The 16,678-nt window shown below is 43.8% G+C and overlaps 1 protein-coding gene across 1 annotated transcript in view; it reads right to left on the bottom strand.

Moving 5' to 3' along the window:
* The window catches only part of LOC144692245 (putative ferric-chelate reductase 1), a 43,038-nt gene that overhangs the window by 11,636 nt on the left and 14,724 nt on the right, over positions 1-16,678 (bottom strand). The window contains exons 9-14 of the mRNA XM_078560841.1: positions 14,477-14,592; positions 13,969-14,055; positions 11,540-11,637; positions 4,616-4,674; positions 3,954-4,091; positions 3,812-3,837 (exon numbers count right to left, since the gene is read on the bottom strand). Of these exons, the coding sequence (XP_078416967.1) occupies positions 3,812-3,837; positions 3,954-4,091; positions 4,616-4,674; positions 11,540-11,637; positions 13,969-14,055; positions 14,477-14,592 (524 nt within the window). The remainder of the gene's footprint in view (positions 1-3,811; positions 3,838-3,953; positions 4,092-4,615; positions 4,675-11,539; positions 11,638-13,968; positions 14,056-14,476; positions 14,593-16,678) is intronic.

Here is a 16,678-nt window from a genome sequence, read left to right as displayed (position 1 = left end):
GGAAGTATATCCTTCCATAGATATGGAGACCAAAACTGAGTACATTCTTCCAGGTATGATCTCATCAATGCAGTATACAATTTAGCAAGACTTCTGTTTTTGTACTCTAGACCCCTTGCAAGGATGGACAACTTTAATTTGTCTTCCTAATTGCTTGCTGCACATGCATATTAGCTTTTTGTGTTCCTTGCACATGTCCACCCAACTCCCTCTGAACATCTGCATTTTAAAGTTTTAAGGCATTTAAAAAACAAAATTTAAGTATCCTATTCTACTTCTTGTGGTGAATAACCTCACGCTTCCTCATCATACTCCACATTATACTCCATCTGTCACCTTGTTGCCCACTCACTTTTAACTTTTATATATCTCTTTGCACCTCCTCACAGCTTACATTCCCACCCAGCTTTGAAACGTCAACAAACTTGGATGCTTTACTCCCAGTCTTTAATCCAAGTTATTAAAAACCTTGTGTGATTTGCCTGGGTAATGACAGTGACAACTTCAAAAGTAGTCACTGTCTGTGAGATGCTTTGAACATACCTGGGGAGGTGAGAACATCAATGCAAATTTTTTTATTCTTTCTAATGACCATCAGCTTCATTAGCACAAAAGATACACAAAAAACAATGAATTGGGCAAGCTAGCAGAGGATGATTGGCACTATCTTCCAGTTAGAAGCCAACATCTGAATTAAAGGAGCAGTGAAAATGAAGAGAAAAAAGACTGAGAAGGAAAAAACCCACATTCATCTGCTGATGGTTCCAATAATCATTCCAATGTTGATGTTGGTGTAAGAAACTTTGAACTATTAGACTAATTTGTCCTTTGTTCCCTGACACTAAAATAAATAACCTGATTGCCTACATTTAAGATAAGACACGGTTCAATGTAGATAAAAGACAATTTCCTATACCATGGTGCTGCTTTCAATAATTATTAATCATAAGAGCCTAAGAAATAGGAGCAAGAATAGACCTTATGGCCCCATAAGCCTGCTCCACCTTCCAATTCGATCATGGCTGATCTTCTGCCAAAACTCCACTTTCATGTTCCTTCTCCATAATCCTTGACTCCCCAGAGATCAAAAGTCCACCTATTCCAGCCTTGAATATATTTAAGTATGGAGCATCCACAGCTCCCTAGGGTAGATAACTGCAAAGATTCACAACCTCCGAGTGAAGAAAGTTCTCCCCATCTCGATCCTAAATGATCAAACATATCTCCTAGTCTGCATCCTCATGCTCTAGATTCCCCAGGCAGGCAAACAACCTCTCAATGTCTACCCTGTCAAGCCCCTTCAGAATCTTGTATGAGATCACCTCTCATTGTTCTAAACTACAGAGAAATAGAAGTTTACTCAGCCTAGCTTTATAGGATAACCTTCACACCACAGGAACCAATCATGTGAACACCCATTACACTGCCTCCAATGCACATATAGCCTTCCTTAGTTGTGGAGTCCAAAATTGTGTACAGTACTCCAGGTGTGGACACACCAAAGCCCTATACAATTGCAGCAAGACTTCCTTATTCTTGTACTCCAATCTCTTTGCAATAGAACCTAACATGCCATTTGCTTTCCTAAATGCTTGCTGTACCTACATGCTAACTGCTTTCCTAGTACGAATTTGGGACATCTTGGGGATGTGTAAGCTACTACATCAATGGAAGTTCTTTGTTCTTTCTAATGTCCTTCAGCTTTGAAAACACAGCAGGCGCACAAAAGACAATGAATTGGAGCTACCAGAGGTTGATGGCACCCATGGGATTAGACCAGTAAGAAGTTAATACCTTAATGAGAGAAGAAGTAGAATTGAAGAGAAAATAATTGAGAAGGAAACCCCCCAGATTCATCTGCTAATAGTTCCAATAATCTTTCCAACATTGATGTTGGTGTAAGAAATCTTGAACAAATAGATTTAATTTGCCCTTTGTTCCTTGACATTAAAATAAATGTGTTGATTGCTCACATTTAAGATAAGTTATGGTGCAATCTAGATAAGAGGCAATATATTAAAAATAGGAGCAATAATAGACCTTGTGGTCTCATGAGTCTGTTCCATTTTACAATATGATCATGGCTGATCTTGTGCCAAATCTTCACGTTCCTGCTCTTTCCCCATAACCCGTGATTCCCCAAAGACAAAAAGTCTATCTATTCCATCCTTGAATATATTCGAGGATGGAGCATCCATAACCCCCTGGGGTAGATAATTCCAAAGATTCACAACTCACTGAGTGAAGAAATTTCTCCTCATCTCGATGCTAAATGATCAAACATATCTTCTGAATCTGTGCCCACATGTTCTAGATTCCCCAGCCAGGGAAACAGCCTCTCAGTGTTTATCCTGTCAAGCCCCTTCCAAAAGTTGTATGTTTCAATGAGATTACCTCTCATTCTTCTAAAACTCCAGAGAAGTCCAACTTTATTCAGCCTCAAATCATAGGTCAACCTCCTCATCCCAGGAACCAATCTAGTGAACCTTCACTGTACTGCCTCCAGTGCATGTACATACTTCCTTAGACATGGAGTCTAAAATTGCTTACAGGTATGGTCTTACCTATACAAGCCCTATACAATTGTAGTAAGATTTTCTTGTTCTTGTATTCCAGTCTCCTTGCAAGAAAGGACAGGATGCCACTTGCCCTCTGAATTGCTTGTTGTACCTACATGCTATCTTTTTGTGTTCCTTATTCGATTGTACCCAAGTTTCTCCAAGCATCAAAATTTAAAAGTTTCATGCCTTTTTAAAAGATGTTCTGTTTTTCTATTCTTAATACCACAGTGAATAATCTCACATTTCCTATTATAATATTCCATCTGCCATCTCAGTATCTCCTCACCTAACCTGCCTATATTTCCTTGTGGCTTCTTCACAGCTTACAGGCCCACCTAGCTTTCTATCACCTGTAAATCTCAGTCTCTTCACTTAAGTCATTAAAAAGCCTGTCACTTTCAGCCAGTAATGACAGTGATTGTGCTTCAAAAGTAATCTTTGCTTATGAAATGCTTTTTGGACATCCTGGGGAGGTGAGAAGCATTATATCAATGTCAAAGTGAAACACTATGGTTGCTGGAAATCTGAAATACAAGAGCAGGACAGACGCTGGGAATTCTGAGGCAAGTAACTCACCTCCTGATTCCCCAAAGCCTGTCCACTATTTACGAAGTACAAGTCAGGAGTGTGATGGAATACTCTCCACTTGTCTGGATGAGTACAGCTCCAATGACACTCAAAAAGCTCAACACCATCCAGGACAAAGTAGTCTGCTTGAGCGGCACCCCATCCACCAACTTAAAAATTCACTGTCTCCACCATTGATGCACAGTGTGTACTATATATAAGATGTACTGCAGCAACTCACCAAGGTTCCTTCAAGAGCACCTTCTGAACCTATGACCTCTACCATCTAGATGATGAAGGCAGCAGTTCCATGGGAACTTTTCAAGTCACACACCATCCTGACTTGGATCTATACCGCTGTTCCTTCACTGTCGCTAGATCAAAACCCTGGAACTCTCTTCCTAACAGCATTCTAGGTGTACCTGCACCAGCTGGACTGCAGCATTTCAAGAAGGCGGTTCACCACAACCTTCTTAAGGGCGATTACGGATGGGCCTAGCCATTGATGCCCATATCCCATGAAAGAATTAAAAAGTAGCCTTCCTGTCTCCTAAAACCGGGTATTTCCGTCCACGCTTACATTGATTGCTATCCTTGCGATGACCAGGTTTTCTGTGAATTTTAACCCTAATAATGTATGATATTTATAAGCAGAAAGTAATTAGTGAGATAAAACACAATACCTTGTTCCTCAGGTTGATGTACAAAGCTGAAAAAATGAGATGTAAAGGGCATGGTTAGTTTTTAATCATGTATTCTGTATACTCAATGATGTGAGATTTATTGATCATCAATATAGAAAATCAATGCTGAACTGTTCCTTACCGTTTTCTTTAGTATAGCAACATACGCAAAGCATGATGTATAACAGGGCTTCCCATCCAACAAATCCTCCCAAGACCTTCTCCGGCCATCTATTTGCTGTTACATTTATCAGATTGAACCCTAGAAACAGAGTTGCCACTAGAAGGGAGAGAGTGATGAACGTGAGGAGGTTTCAAGGAAGCTGGTATTTTTTTCAGAAAAAAAAATGGTTATATTTTCATTTGCAAATGAATTTGAGAGGAAAAGGAAAAATTACATTCTAATATGAATGTCAGGACTCTATTCTGAGTTCTCCCCATCGGACACTGTTAAGCCTAACAGGAGCCCTGGGCCTTCTCCCGATCTACCACTGCAGCTGATCGGGGGGAGTTCTGTTTCTTTCTTACACTAAAACCCCAGAGCCCATGAAATTACATTCTGAATAATGGTGTACAAACACTTATTATATCCCCATGTAGTGCCTTTCTTAACAAAGACATTAATCCATTAAAAAAATATTCATACACAGACATTCCTTAACTTCAGTATTGTGAAAAATATTAAGAAACCTTGTCCAGAACAAAGTCAACCGCATTAAAGCAGCAAATAGAGATAGGATGTAGCATATCATACATATTTATTAAAATTATTTATGACTTTCCATATGTTGAACAATCACTTACCTGCAAGACACTTGATGACCAAAGCCATGAAGGCATGAAACCAGTTAAAAATGTATCGGCTGTAGAAACACAAAATTGCCATTTAATTTTGCTTTCATCGTTTGATAAATATCCTTCATTAAAGATGGTTATTTATTTAAAATAAAAAAATGAAAAGAAAACATGGGAACAATAAAGTTACTATTTTGCAGTCATTGTTCAATTGACTTCCATATTTTTCCTTCCCATCTTTCCTTCTCATGGATGACACCTCTAGATCCTGACAAGGATCTACCTTTGGCTCCCTCATAGACACACTGTCCCTCAGTGGCATCATCAACACACATAGCATCTGTTCTACTTCTCCATAATTTCCCTCAATCATATAGCTATCCAAGTAGCCATCAGGTTGTTTCTCTGCCATCGATCAGAAATAAGTCAAAATTATTCTCCAAATGACCATCAGGAAAACCAAACCCATTATTCGCTACTCCTTTGTCACTAAGCAGCATCTCCTCAGACAAGATGAATTGTTAAAGAACGTTAAAATCAATTAAAATTTATTTTTATTGCTGATTGAAAATGACAGGGTTTTCTCAGTGTTTTTTTAAGGACCAAGCCAGAATGAATTCAAAGAAAAACACATTTTTATTTTGATCTTTAAATCTCAAGAATGCAAATAAGTGATTAATAATGCTTCATTATGTTACATGACAACCAATATATTATTTTTCTCTTTTGCACAAAATCCTTCTTTACTTCATCTATTAAGTTATGAATGGACGCTTCGGAAAGAAAAAGATGCTAAATTCACTACACTGTTTGACAATAGATTCAACAACAATGAAAAATTGAACAGGCTGGGGCTCTCCTCTACAAAAGGGAAGACCAAGGGGTGATCTGATTGAGGTCTTCAAAATTATGAAGGGGTTTAATAGGGTAGCCATAGAGAAGATGTTTGCACTTATGGGTGAGCCAAGAACTAGAGGCCATAAATATAAGGTAGTCTTTAAGAAACCCAGCAGTGAATTCAGAAGAAATTTCTTTACCCAGAAAGTGGTTAGAATGTGGAACTCGGCACCACAGGGTTTAGTTGACATGAATAGTTAAAAGGTCTCCTGCAAAGTGATAAGGTGAGGTTTCCTTAGGGCCACATCATGGTATCAAAATGGAGTCTGTTATAAATTCCATATTTAAAAATAAATTCAGTGGAAGGATTTGGGTCATTTATGAAAATAACTGGACAGATAGCAGATAAATTGCTGAATGACACATTGATGTGCAACTGTGAATGAAATGGATTTTGACTAGGATGATTCAGAAAAGGACCATGAACACTATCAGGAGGAGACAATGAAGCAATCTTTTTCATAAAGTTTATAAAGTGCCAGGGAATATAGCCAGAACAGAGAATACAATTTAATCAAGGTAATTTTGAGGTTGTACAGTACAGTGATCACAATGCACTTGAAAGGCTGCGTAAAGTTCTGAATGCTACAAATGTACTACATCTTAGGAAATGAGAGAATAGCAATAGACAAATTCAGAGTAAGGGTGATGAGCTATAAGGAGAGCAGACAATTAAGCGGAGTCCCTGACTTAAATATCAAGAGGTTCAGATAAGACTAATCCTGAACATTAGTTTAAAATAAAGCAGTAGCGTAGTATCATAGGTCATAGATATAAGCTAATTAAAAGATAAATTTAAATCAGATACTAAAAGGAGCTTCTTTTTTCTATTGACTGATAAAGGCTAAGTAGTCATTCGACAGGAGTGGCAAGAGAGAAAGGCTATTCAGAACATGGGGCAGAATTTTCCCGTTGGCGTGCAGGGGCAGGCCCCGCACATCCGCGTGTAAAATGACGCGCGGTGACGTTGGGCAAGCTTCCCAATGTCACCGGGTGCCATCGCGATATTTCGTTGGGCGGGCGGACAATGATATCTGCTGCACGCCCGCCATTAATTAACGGGCCACTTAAGGCCCTTGACTCACCAATCAACTCCGATTTTTCGGCACCCATGCAATCTTCGGCTCGGCGCATGGGCGCAATGGGCAGGTGGGTAGGACACATTTGTATGAACCTCATCCGCGGGCGAGATAAGAGGGGTCACTGGGGTCGCGAATGTGCTCTGTCAAGTATTGATTTTTCAAAGTTTTTGAAACTTGCCTGTGTGATCTGCAATACTTCAAAACACATACCAGCTGCTTTGTCTGGACTCTTAATCTTCAGGTCAGCACTCTGCAGTGAGGAACCTTTTTTGGGCCTGCAGGTTTCAGGAAGCCTTCCCATAGCCTGGGAATGGGAGCTGAACTGTCCAGTGGAGGCACCTCCTCTGAGGAGGAAGGGAGGGCTAGAAGAGGGAGGAGGTCAAGAGTACTCATTCAGCCTCCAGGAGAGCCGCCTTTGGGAGGACAGGCGCAGGCACAAGGGGCGCAGGGCCAAGAGGTAGACCAAGGCGGTAGGGGCTGCAGAAAACGCCACTATCCTGCTGCCAGGGTATACAGGCAGCGAAGCAGTGACCTCAATATGTCTGAGGTGCAGTGCCGAAGGAGGCTCCGTCTCTCAAGTCAACTATATCTGTCAGATGATTGGGCCTGAGACCTCCCCTAACTGTGTGGGTGGACACCCCATGCCAGTGGCTCTAAAGGTCACAGCTGCCCTCAATTTCTAAGCCCCTGGCTCCTTCCAGGGGTCCGTGGGTAATCTTTGCAGTGTCTCCCAATCAGCTGTCCACATTTGTGTCAAGCAGGTCACAGACACTCTGTTTAGCCGTGCATCGACCTTCTCCCACTTCTGTTACAGCCAGTTACAGCGAGTCAGTGGCTTCACGGCCATTGCTGGCTTCCCCCACGTCCAGGGTGCTATAGACTGTACACATGTGGCCATCAAGGCACCAGCAGGTGAGCCCGGTGCCTTCATCAACAGGAAGGGCTTCCACTCCATGAACGTGCAGATAGTGTGTGATCACAGGATGCAGATTCTACAAGTCTGTACAAGGTACCCAGGCAGCTCCCACGATGCCTACATCCTCAGACTCTCCCAGGTGTCAGCGCTCTTCAGTGCTCCAGCCCAGCTTGATGGCTGGCTGCTGGGTGACAAGGGTTATTCCTCAGAAGGTGATTCATGACGGCTCTCTGGCATCCAAGAACAGAAGCTGAGCAGTGGTACAATAGGAGCCATGGCACCACAAGGGCTGTGGTGGAGAGAACCATCGGTCTTCTCAAGATGCGCTTCCAATGCCTGGGCCGCTCAGGGGGTGCACTCCAGTACCCCCCAGAATGTGTCTTGGTGATAGTAGTTGCATGTTGCACTCTCCACAATGTTGCGCTGGAAAGGGGGGAAGCAAGGACACCCGGGAGGCTTTAATTCAACGAGCATTCAGCTAGCACACCACAGGACGAGATTGGGCTGGAGGCTCCATACTCGATACCCAAGTGCTAAATCTTCCAGGTTATGAACAGTAATTAAGGGCCTTGTTAATAAAGCTGAATGTTCCACAAAGCACTCCTAATATTTTTGGAAACCATACACATAAGAAGAAAAGAGGCACCCTCAGCCATGGTCACATGTCTGAATTTAATGTCACAGGCAAAGAAACTTAATGAAACAAAATTACAAGGGTGTTCCAATTCAAAGCAAATCATAAAAACCTCATCTCGGGCCAACACAAAAGCACCAGTGATAAACCCGGGGTCTGCCTAAGATGCCTTATGCTTACGTTTCCGGGTGCTATGTCTTGGTGCTGCCCCATCGCTGAGACTGGTATCTGAGACAGCCTGCTGACTCTGCTGTTTTGTTGGCCTCAATGACCCTGGCGGTCGTCCTCTGGCCCGTGGAGCCTGTGCTGGCCCCGCCTGGGTGGGATCTGCCAGTTCCACAGCTGGCATCTCCCCAGTCGTCACAGCCTCACTGGATGTAATGGTCACTGGCAGGGGGGCGGAGGAGCTGCCGCCCTCATCCAGAGTGCCCTGAGAGGCGCCCGCAGAGACGACATGCAGCTGCTGCGCCAACGTGAGGTCGCTTCGGACCTCCCTGCTCACCGTGGATGGATGGGCACCGAGCTGGGAAACTTGGTGCCCACACTTCTCCCAATCTGGCACTGACCAGCTGAGGCCAATGCCGATGTGAGGGCTTGCTGGTCAGAGCGCATCCCCAGGAAGCCCTGATGGGTCTCCTGGAGGAGGCTCTCTCCATGGAGGACGCATGGCACTCGGACATGTGGTTCATTGCTTCGGCAATCATCTGCGTAGACGCCTCCACCACGGACAGCAAGCCAAGCATAGCCTCATGTATCTCCTTCAGATGCTCCCGCACACCCGGCTGCATTTCCTGCGTTTGCATCGCGGACGACTCCAGAGGCACATCATCAGGCACTGACTGAGCATGTGCCTGGTCCCCTGCAGTCCTCTGACTGCTGGCATCATGGGCACTCTCTGTCTCTGCCAGCTCCTCCAGTGACTGTGAAGCGTCCTCACCGCTGTGCCCCGGGACACTAGCCGATGTTCTAATTCCCACCGAGTTGCTAGTATCTACACTGGTGCCTGCCTGGCAGAGATGGTGTGACGCTGGTGAGACTTCAGGCCCCTCAGGTGTGAGAGGGGGCCTCTGCTGCTCCTCCTCCTGGCCCTGCTCCGCTGATGTTGAAAGGAAGAACAAGGACATTGGATGAGTTAAAGTGAAGACAATGTCAAAGTGCATCCCTGTCCCCCGGATCATCATGCGCTCATCCTTCCATAAGCAATGGTCAAGCCATGTTGCAAACTTCAATCACTGAACATTCAGCATTGCCATGGCTGTTGGGAGAACAATGCTGACTTCACTGCTAGGCATACCTACCTGGCCGTGGCAACCCAGCCTCAACGACACCAGTGGACCTGGGCACAAGGCGCCTCTCCAGATCCAGGGCCTCCTGCTCAGAATGGCTGAGAATGGCGATCTGCACCTGCCTGCTGCCAGTCCTCACCCGCTCTGCCATGTTATGAGCATTCTTCTCCTGAAAATGAGAGAAGAGCATTGATTTGTGCAAATTGTACATGGACTCTCTTCCCACACGGCCCACCCCAACCAGAGTGGGACATATCAGGGCTCCAGTGTCTCCTCACCCCGCTGCTGCCAAACACTCACACAAAGGTACTAGGCCCTTCCCATCCCCCCCAGCCCCCTCCACCACCCCCTTTGGTCACATGCTGCCTACATCACATTAGGCACCACACAGTATATCCTTCCATAGCAAGGAGGCGCAAGCACATGGAGTGCAGAGGGCAGCAGATGGTTTGTTGCCATGCTACCTTGAAGCTCCCCTCCCAGCATCTCATCACCCTGACTTGGACCTGTCCTGAAGTTCAAACACAGCACCTAGGTGCAGCTCCTCCAGGTTGCCCCCAAAACAGTCATGCGTGTCTTAGTGTACCACATGCTGCTGGCGCAAAACCCATCTCTTCACCACCCTCTCAGGGTGACCGCGGCATGGGCAATATCTGCTGGTCCACCCAGCGAAGGACACTTGCCGTCAATGGTTCAGTGCAGTCACTACGCTCAGACTTCGGGGTGGGGGGAGGGGCAGCAGGGGGGAAAGCCTACCTGCTGGGTTAAGTGACCAATGCCAACATTGTTCTCACCCTTCCCGGGCGCAACAGGTTGTTGAAGCGCTTGCGACACTGGATCCTGGTGCGCCGCACCACGTCGCGGGAGCTCACCACCTTCTCCCAGGCACGTTTCATCATGTGGGGGGGCCTCCTCCTCCCGTCCTGGGAAACCAGCACCTCCCACCTCCTCGAGGAGGACAGCAAGGCAGTTATCCAAAAAACGAGGGGCACATTGGCCCCCCACCCTACCCTTTGGCCTGGCCTGCCCCAATGGCCTACCCTCTGGCCTGGCCTGCCCCGATGGCCTACCCTCTGGCCTGGCCTGCCCCGATGGCCTACCCTCTGGCCTGGCCTGCCCCGATGGCCTACCCTCCGGCCTGGCCTGCTCCGATGGCCTACCCTCTGGCCTGGCCTGCCACCGCCCGCCCACTCCCGCTATGCATGGGAGTCGTGAAGTACACTGGGTGGGCCTTAATTGGCCCGCCTGCGTAAAATGGGGGCGCGGACCCGACCGCGAGCGGTGATCGGGTCCGCGCCTGCCCACGCCCATTCCCACTTCGCCCCTTGCCATCCAGAAAATTCTGCCCGTGGCTGGTTTCTTGGTTGGGACAGCTGGAACACTACGGATAGAATATGCGGCACTAAACTGGCTTTGGCAGCCCTTGATTTTTCTTACATTTCTTATAAAGGAATACAGTGTTACAATACCATTCGATTCTGAAAGAGGAAGCGGCAAGAGAACTGATGAATTTCCTCCTGGGAATGGAAAACCCAGCAGATGAGTCATTTGTGCCACATCCCTAGCAACATCATCAGAAAACACACAGGCTCAGGTACGTTAGTGGTCTGCCAGACTGACATCTCGGCCAGAGAATGGTGCATGTCACACAAGGATCAAAAAGCCATAAGAGCAACCGCATTTACATTGCAATATAGAGATGAGCAGTCAGAAATATAATTAAACCAGGAAAGCTGCAATCAAAATACTGCTCATAAAGATCAGTAGAGCCTCTTTAATATGATAAAATGTTCCTCGGAAATTCAGCAAGGTCAAAAAGAATTATCAACAGCTTTATCTGCTGCAACAGCATGGTTACTAACATCACTAAATAGCACTGACTTGTGGTATCAGCAATATTAGATTCCACATTCATAATGTGACACTCCACCTTCCAACACTGGAGAAATGTATTCCTCTTCTGTTAGATCTCAGTCGGTCTTCCTCTCATTACCAAAATCCGATTACCTGTCTTTGTTTAAATAGTTAACTGATATCCAGAGAACTGAATCATGTCAGGGCAAATCCAGAATTCAAAACATCAGGCCGTACGAGATGTTAAATTGCTATTGAACTGACCTCTTGTGATCTGGTGTAGGTCGGCACATGGCTACAATAGGTTGAATCAGTGCGAGCCCCATTACAATACACCCCAACACAGGGTGAGCTCCTGCATTCTGCAAGAGAAACACACAGGAACATAGAGGGGAGGAAAAGCCAAGTTTCACTACGATATAGCAAAAGGTGGTATTTATTAAGGTGAAGAATTAAGTCATTTTCTTTAATAAAGGAAAATATATTAGTTTTTAAATAAATTAGTTACTTCTTTAATGATTCAATTATGGATCAAGGTGGAGAATTATTTTGGTAGAAGCAAGTTAATGATCAACATTTCTGTTCCTGTCAGTAAATATAAGAGCAAACACAACTGATGCCATTTGAAACAAAATGTTGTAAAGACATCTATAGCCCACTTAAACAAATCAATTCGTCCGGATTGAATCATTGAGTTACATCAAGTCTGCAGCACATTGGCTCCAACAGGTCGATGCTCATGTTTATGTTGCACATGAGCCTCCTCCCAACCATGTTCATCTAATCCTATCAGCTTAACCTTCTATTTCTTTCACCCTCGTGTGTTTATCTGATTTCTCCTTAAATGCATCCATGCTATTGCTTCAACTACTCCCTGCGCTTCACATTCTGACCACTCACTGAACAAAGATCTCTTCTGAACTTCCTTTGGAATTTATTAGTGACTATTTTATACTTATGACCTCTAGTTTGAACACTTCCACAAGTAGAAACATTTTCTCCACATATACTCCATTAAACCCTTTCAGAATTTTAAAGGCTTCCATCATTTCACCCCTAAGTCTTCTCTTTTTTACAGAAAAGAGCCCTCGCCTGTTCAGCCTTTTCTGGTAGGTATATCCTTTCAGGTTAGGCCTTATTCTTGCACTTTCTTCAGCATCTCTATATCATCCCTATAATGCAGAGACCAGAAATGTACACAGCAATCCAAGTGTAGACTAACCAAGTTTCTATACAAGTTTAACATAACTTTTCTGCTTTTGAATTCAATTCCTCTGGAAAGTAAGCAATGTTTGGCCTGTTTTTTTTTAAATGGCACTGGTAACTGGTATCCTTACATTTAGTGATTTGTGAATGTGTAACCCTAGGTCCTATATTCAGGCTCATTATCCAAGAATTAAGTGGCCTCTTTATTCCCACCAAAACGCACCCCCTCATACATACTTGCCTGTTTTAAAATTAATTTCTCAATTACATTCTACATGTCCATTCTGCTAGCTTATTAAAGTCTTTTTGTATTTTGTCACATTCTTCCTTTGTGTTAACTGCACTGCCCAGTTTGTGTCATCTGCAATATTTTGAATTGTACTTCGAAATTCCAAATGAAAATTGTGAGCTATGCATGCCACCGACACCAATCCCTATGGAACCCCACCTCCTTCCTATCTTTGGCCAGTCTGAGTAGTTACCTTTAACCCCTACTCTATTTATTTTGTTTCACAGCCAGCTTCCTATTCATTTTGTTACCTGTCCCCTGACTCCTCATACTTTGACTTTAGTCATAAATTTACTTTTGGGTGCCTCATCAAAGGCCTTTTGAAAATAATTATAAACCATCCCCCCCGGTGTCAGTATATCATGTGATGGGAGTGTATCACAGAAGGTCCCAGAAGTAAACCAGTGGGGCTTAAAAGAGTGAGGTCAGGATATAGCAAGAGGGAATGACCAACATTTCTGGTCAGGAATGACTTGGCCAGAAAAGCAAATTCCTTGACTAGAGCTCAGTGATAAAAAAAATGTAGCTGGGAGTGAGGCTCACAGTTGGCAGAATTAAGAGGTAAGCATTGGGGCAGGGGTTGGGGGGCATTGCTGGGTACGGGATAGAAAGTCAGTAAATCAGCTCCCCAGAAGCTGGATTTAAATTGCATAGGTGATCACTTTTTGGAGGTGAAATAGTGCCACCACTGATGGGAATACTGAAATGCAATGACTCAAGAATGACGGTAATTTTAAGAGACTTGACCGTTTGCTTATCAAAAATAGCATAAGTAAGAATAACTTCAAACATGCCAAGCATTGTGTCATAACAGATGATAAAAATTGTCACACAGGAACTGCGTATGTTGCAAGAAACTGTTGCTGGGTCAAAATCCTGGAACTCCCCTCCTAACAGCACCACATGGGCTGCAGCGGTTTAAGAAGGCAGCTCACCACCACCTTCTCAAGAGCAACTAGGGATGGGCAATAAATGCTGGCCCAGCCAGCGAAGTCCACATCCCATTAATGAATTTTTAAAAATATGATGAAATAATATTCTGAAACTAGAGTCAAGCAAGAAAATAGTGATTGCATTATAACTTTGCTTTTGATGCTGATGTACTACTGACAGGGTAATGATATCAACATTAATCAATATTTAAAAAATGATTTTATGCTTCTCATCAGATTGCTTGTTTTAAAACATGAGAACTTACAGAACTCCAACCTTTCTCCTTCACGAATATCAGCACAAAGCCAATGATTGTTGCAGCAACAGTTAGCACCATCAGAAACGAATGTAGCTAACGAAAAAAAACACACCCATTTAATATATTGTTTTCATTCTGTATAAGCTTAAAATACATGTACAAACTTCACAACAACATGCACCGGCAGTGATTAGCAAACATTTCCCCAAGAAAATAATTGCTGTTCCCAAAAGTCTCTGGCTGTGGAACAAACCATTGTCTAAAGGATAAACAATTGAGACTATCAAGTGCCAAGATTAAATTAGTAATAAAGTATATTGGAAGATCTAACAGAGTAAATGAACATGGCTACAAAGTTACTTCATTTCTTAATCAAAGGCATGGTCCAGTGCCAAAATTCTACCAGAATGGACATTTCTAACAAATGTGAATGAATTTAAACATGGTCAGGGCTAAATAATGAACCAATTTTGTTGGCAATTCTGAAAGCAAATAATCCACATTCCAAGTTTACCTGAAACCAAATATCCTTGTCCAAAATTTTCCTACTGCCTCCAATGCTCCTAAAGAACTTCGCAATTATCATGCCAATGCTTCCAGTTGTCATCCAGGCTATTAACATCAGTGCACCTTTAAAATAGAAACATGGTAGGGCTTTATATATTTTCGGTAGTCCCATCCATTACCAAGACCTCTGCAACATTATCTCCCTCTGTTCCTTGCAGGTTTAATGGGCAGAATTTAATGGAGGTGACAGGGGTCTCATCTGCCAGCGAGAGCTCCAATTTGCCTCCTCTGAGGAAGGCCAGTCGAATTGAGTGTCAGTCAGGCACTTAGCTGGGCAACAGCAGGCCTTCCCCAGGATCAAGGGACCTGTGGGCAGAAATCCCATTCCCTTAGAGATGCTGGCCAATTAGAGGTTGGTAGTTGTGCATTGCTTGGCAAAACCATTGGAGAGAAGTTGCCGGTAATGCACCCCCACTGAGGCCTAGGATCATTAAGGGACACAGGTCACAAGTGAGCGTTGGCAGGATGGGGGTGTCGAGTTGCGGGGTCGTGGGGGGGCAGGGGTATGGCTCACAACAGCACCTCCTCTCTTTTGATGCCAGCTCCCTTTATTAGGCACTGAGTACCTGACAATGAGGAACCATCCCTCGGAAGCCCGCAGCAACTCTGATAGAGTTTGCTTTTAGGGCTTCTTGTAAGGCGAGACCCCTAGGTTAATACCAGTGGCGGCGGGATGAGGGCCTTAAGTGAGCCATTAAAGCTCAATTGGCAGTGGGGTGGGAAAGCCTTCCTTCCCTTCCTTGGCCACCTTCTCAAATTTTCCCATTCTCAATTAATATCTGTTCATTTCAATCTTCTTTTCTGTACAACGCTAAAAGTCCTTCCCTAGAACCTTGTCATGGTGAGAAGGCTTGTGGGCCTCCAATGCCCTGGGAGCTAATAACATTACCCAGGATTGGGAATTCAAAAGGTAGGCTGGGCAAAGCAAAGCTAGTCCACCAATTTTTCTGGTAGAGGATTGAGAGGCTAATAATCTTTCCATGTAAAAACGCCTTTAGTTATGGAAACAAACCGGATACATGCATAGGGCCTGACTTTAATTCTGTGTAAGTGAATGTGTTTTGTGTGAGTTAAAATCTCACACAAGAAGTCTATTATAGGCTTGCAAATATAAAAATCAACTTTGGAAAACCACAATCCGCTGGATGTGGTGCAAGATACTACTCCATTCAGTGTTAAATATTTAGTTTGGACAAACAGCAAACCGAAGATATAGGCTTCCTTGTTTTACTCCCTATTGTTTGATTGGATGGCCAGGTCAAACTAGAAAGATGTAAAATTGCTTCAGAGCTTTTGGGCTTTGTTTTTTCTTTCTGAAGTCAAAAAGTGAAATCTGCAAATATTCACTGAAGCAAAAGCCTGACTAAATGGCTGTAAAATACTTAACTGTTGATGTATGATTATGATATAATTTTTACACTTGGGTAGAGAGGATCAGCAGGGTTATAAGGGATAATTCTGTGATCTAGTGCACCTAGCTGGGTGTCATGCATGGAGGAAACACAGGCCACTTAATTGGGACTACTATGTTGTAGACTGAGTGAGGCATTATTCCTTTAGAGTTTTTGCTCCAAGGGAAAGCACTGAAAACAATATCTGACACAAAATGGAAGATTGCTTAATAAAAACAAATGAAAGGAGAAATCAGGGTTGAGCTACCACAGTGTTCCTATTTTGCAACGCAAGATCCTTTCAAGCCACTTCATTGCCTACATTAGTCAGACTTTAAGCTATCAGTTTGCCAAGCAGCCTCGTTTACGATGTCGCTTCCCCCACTGGGGAAATTGGCCAATATATTTCAGCTTCCAGTAGATAGACAACGTAATAACATAGATCTGCTTCAGGTGAAACATATCAGACAATCAAAATGCATTGTGTTGAGTCCCAAAATTATCCACACACTCAGTCCCTTAAAAGCCTCACAGTTATAATGAATCTTGGCTATTTTCATATTTATACTCTGTTGTGAGGCATTCACTGTGCCACAAACTTAATGAGAACATATAAAATCCTGGATCCAACCTAGAGAATTGTTAATGAAGGTTAAATGCATTTGGCAGTGGTCCTCAATCTAAAATCGCAACATAAAAGTGGATTGTGGGAAGGATGCGCAATAATCTTTTTGCAAATCTCAATTTTCCATCATCCT

The sequence above is a fragment of the Cetorhinus maximus genome, chromosome 17, assembly GCF_964194155.1.
Source record: "Cetorhinus maximus chromosome 17, sCetMax3.hap1.1, whole genome shotgun sequence".
NCBI classification, from domain to species: Eukaryota; Metazoa; Chordata; class Chondrichthyes; order Lamniformes; family Cetorhinidae; genus Cetorhinus; species Cetorhinus maximus.
Note: the sequence above shows the minus strand (reverse complement) of the source record. Positions and strands in the feature narration are given on the sequence as shown.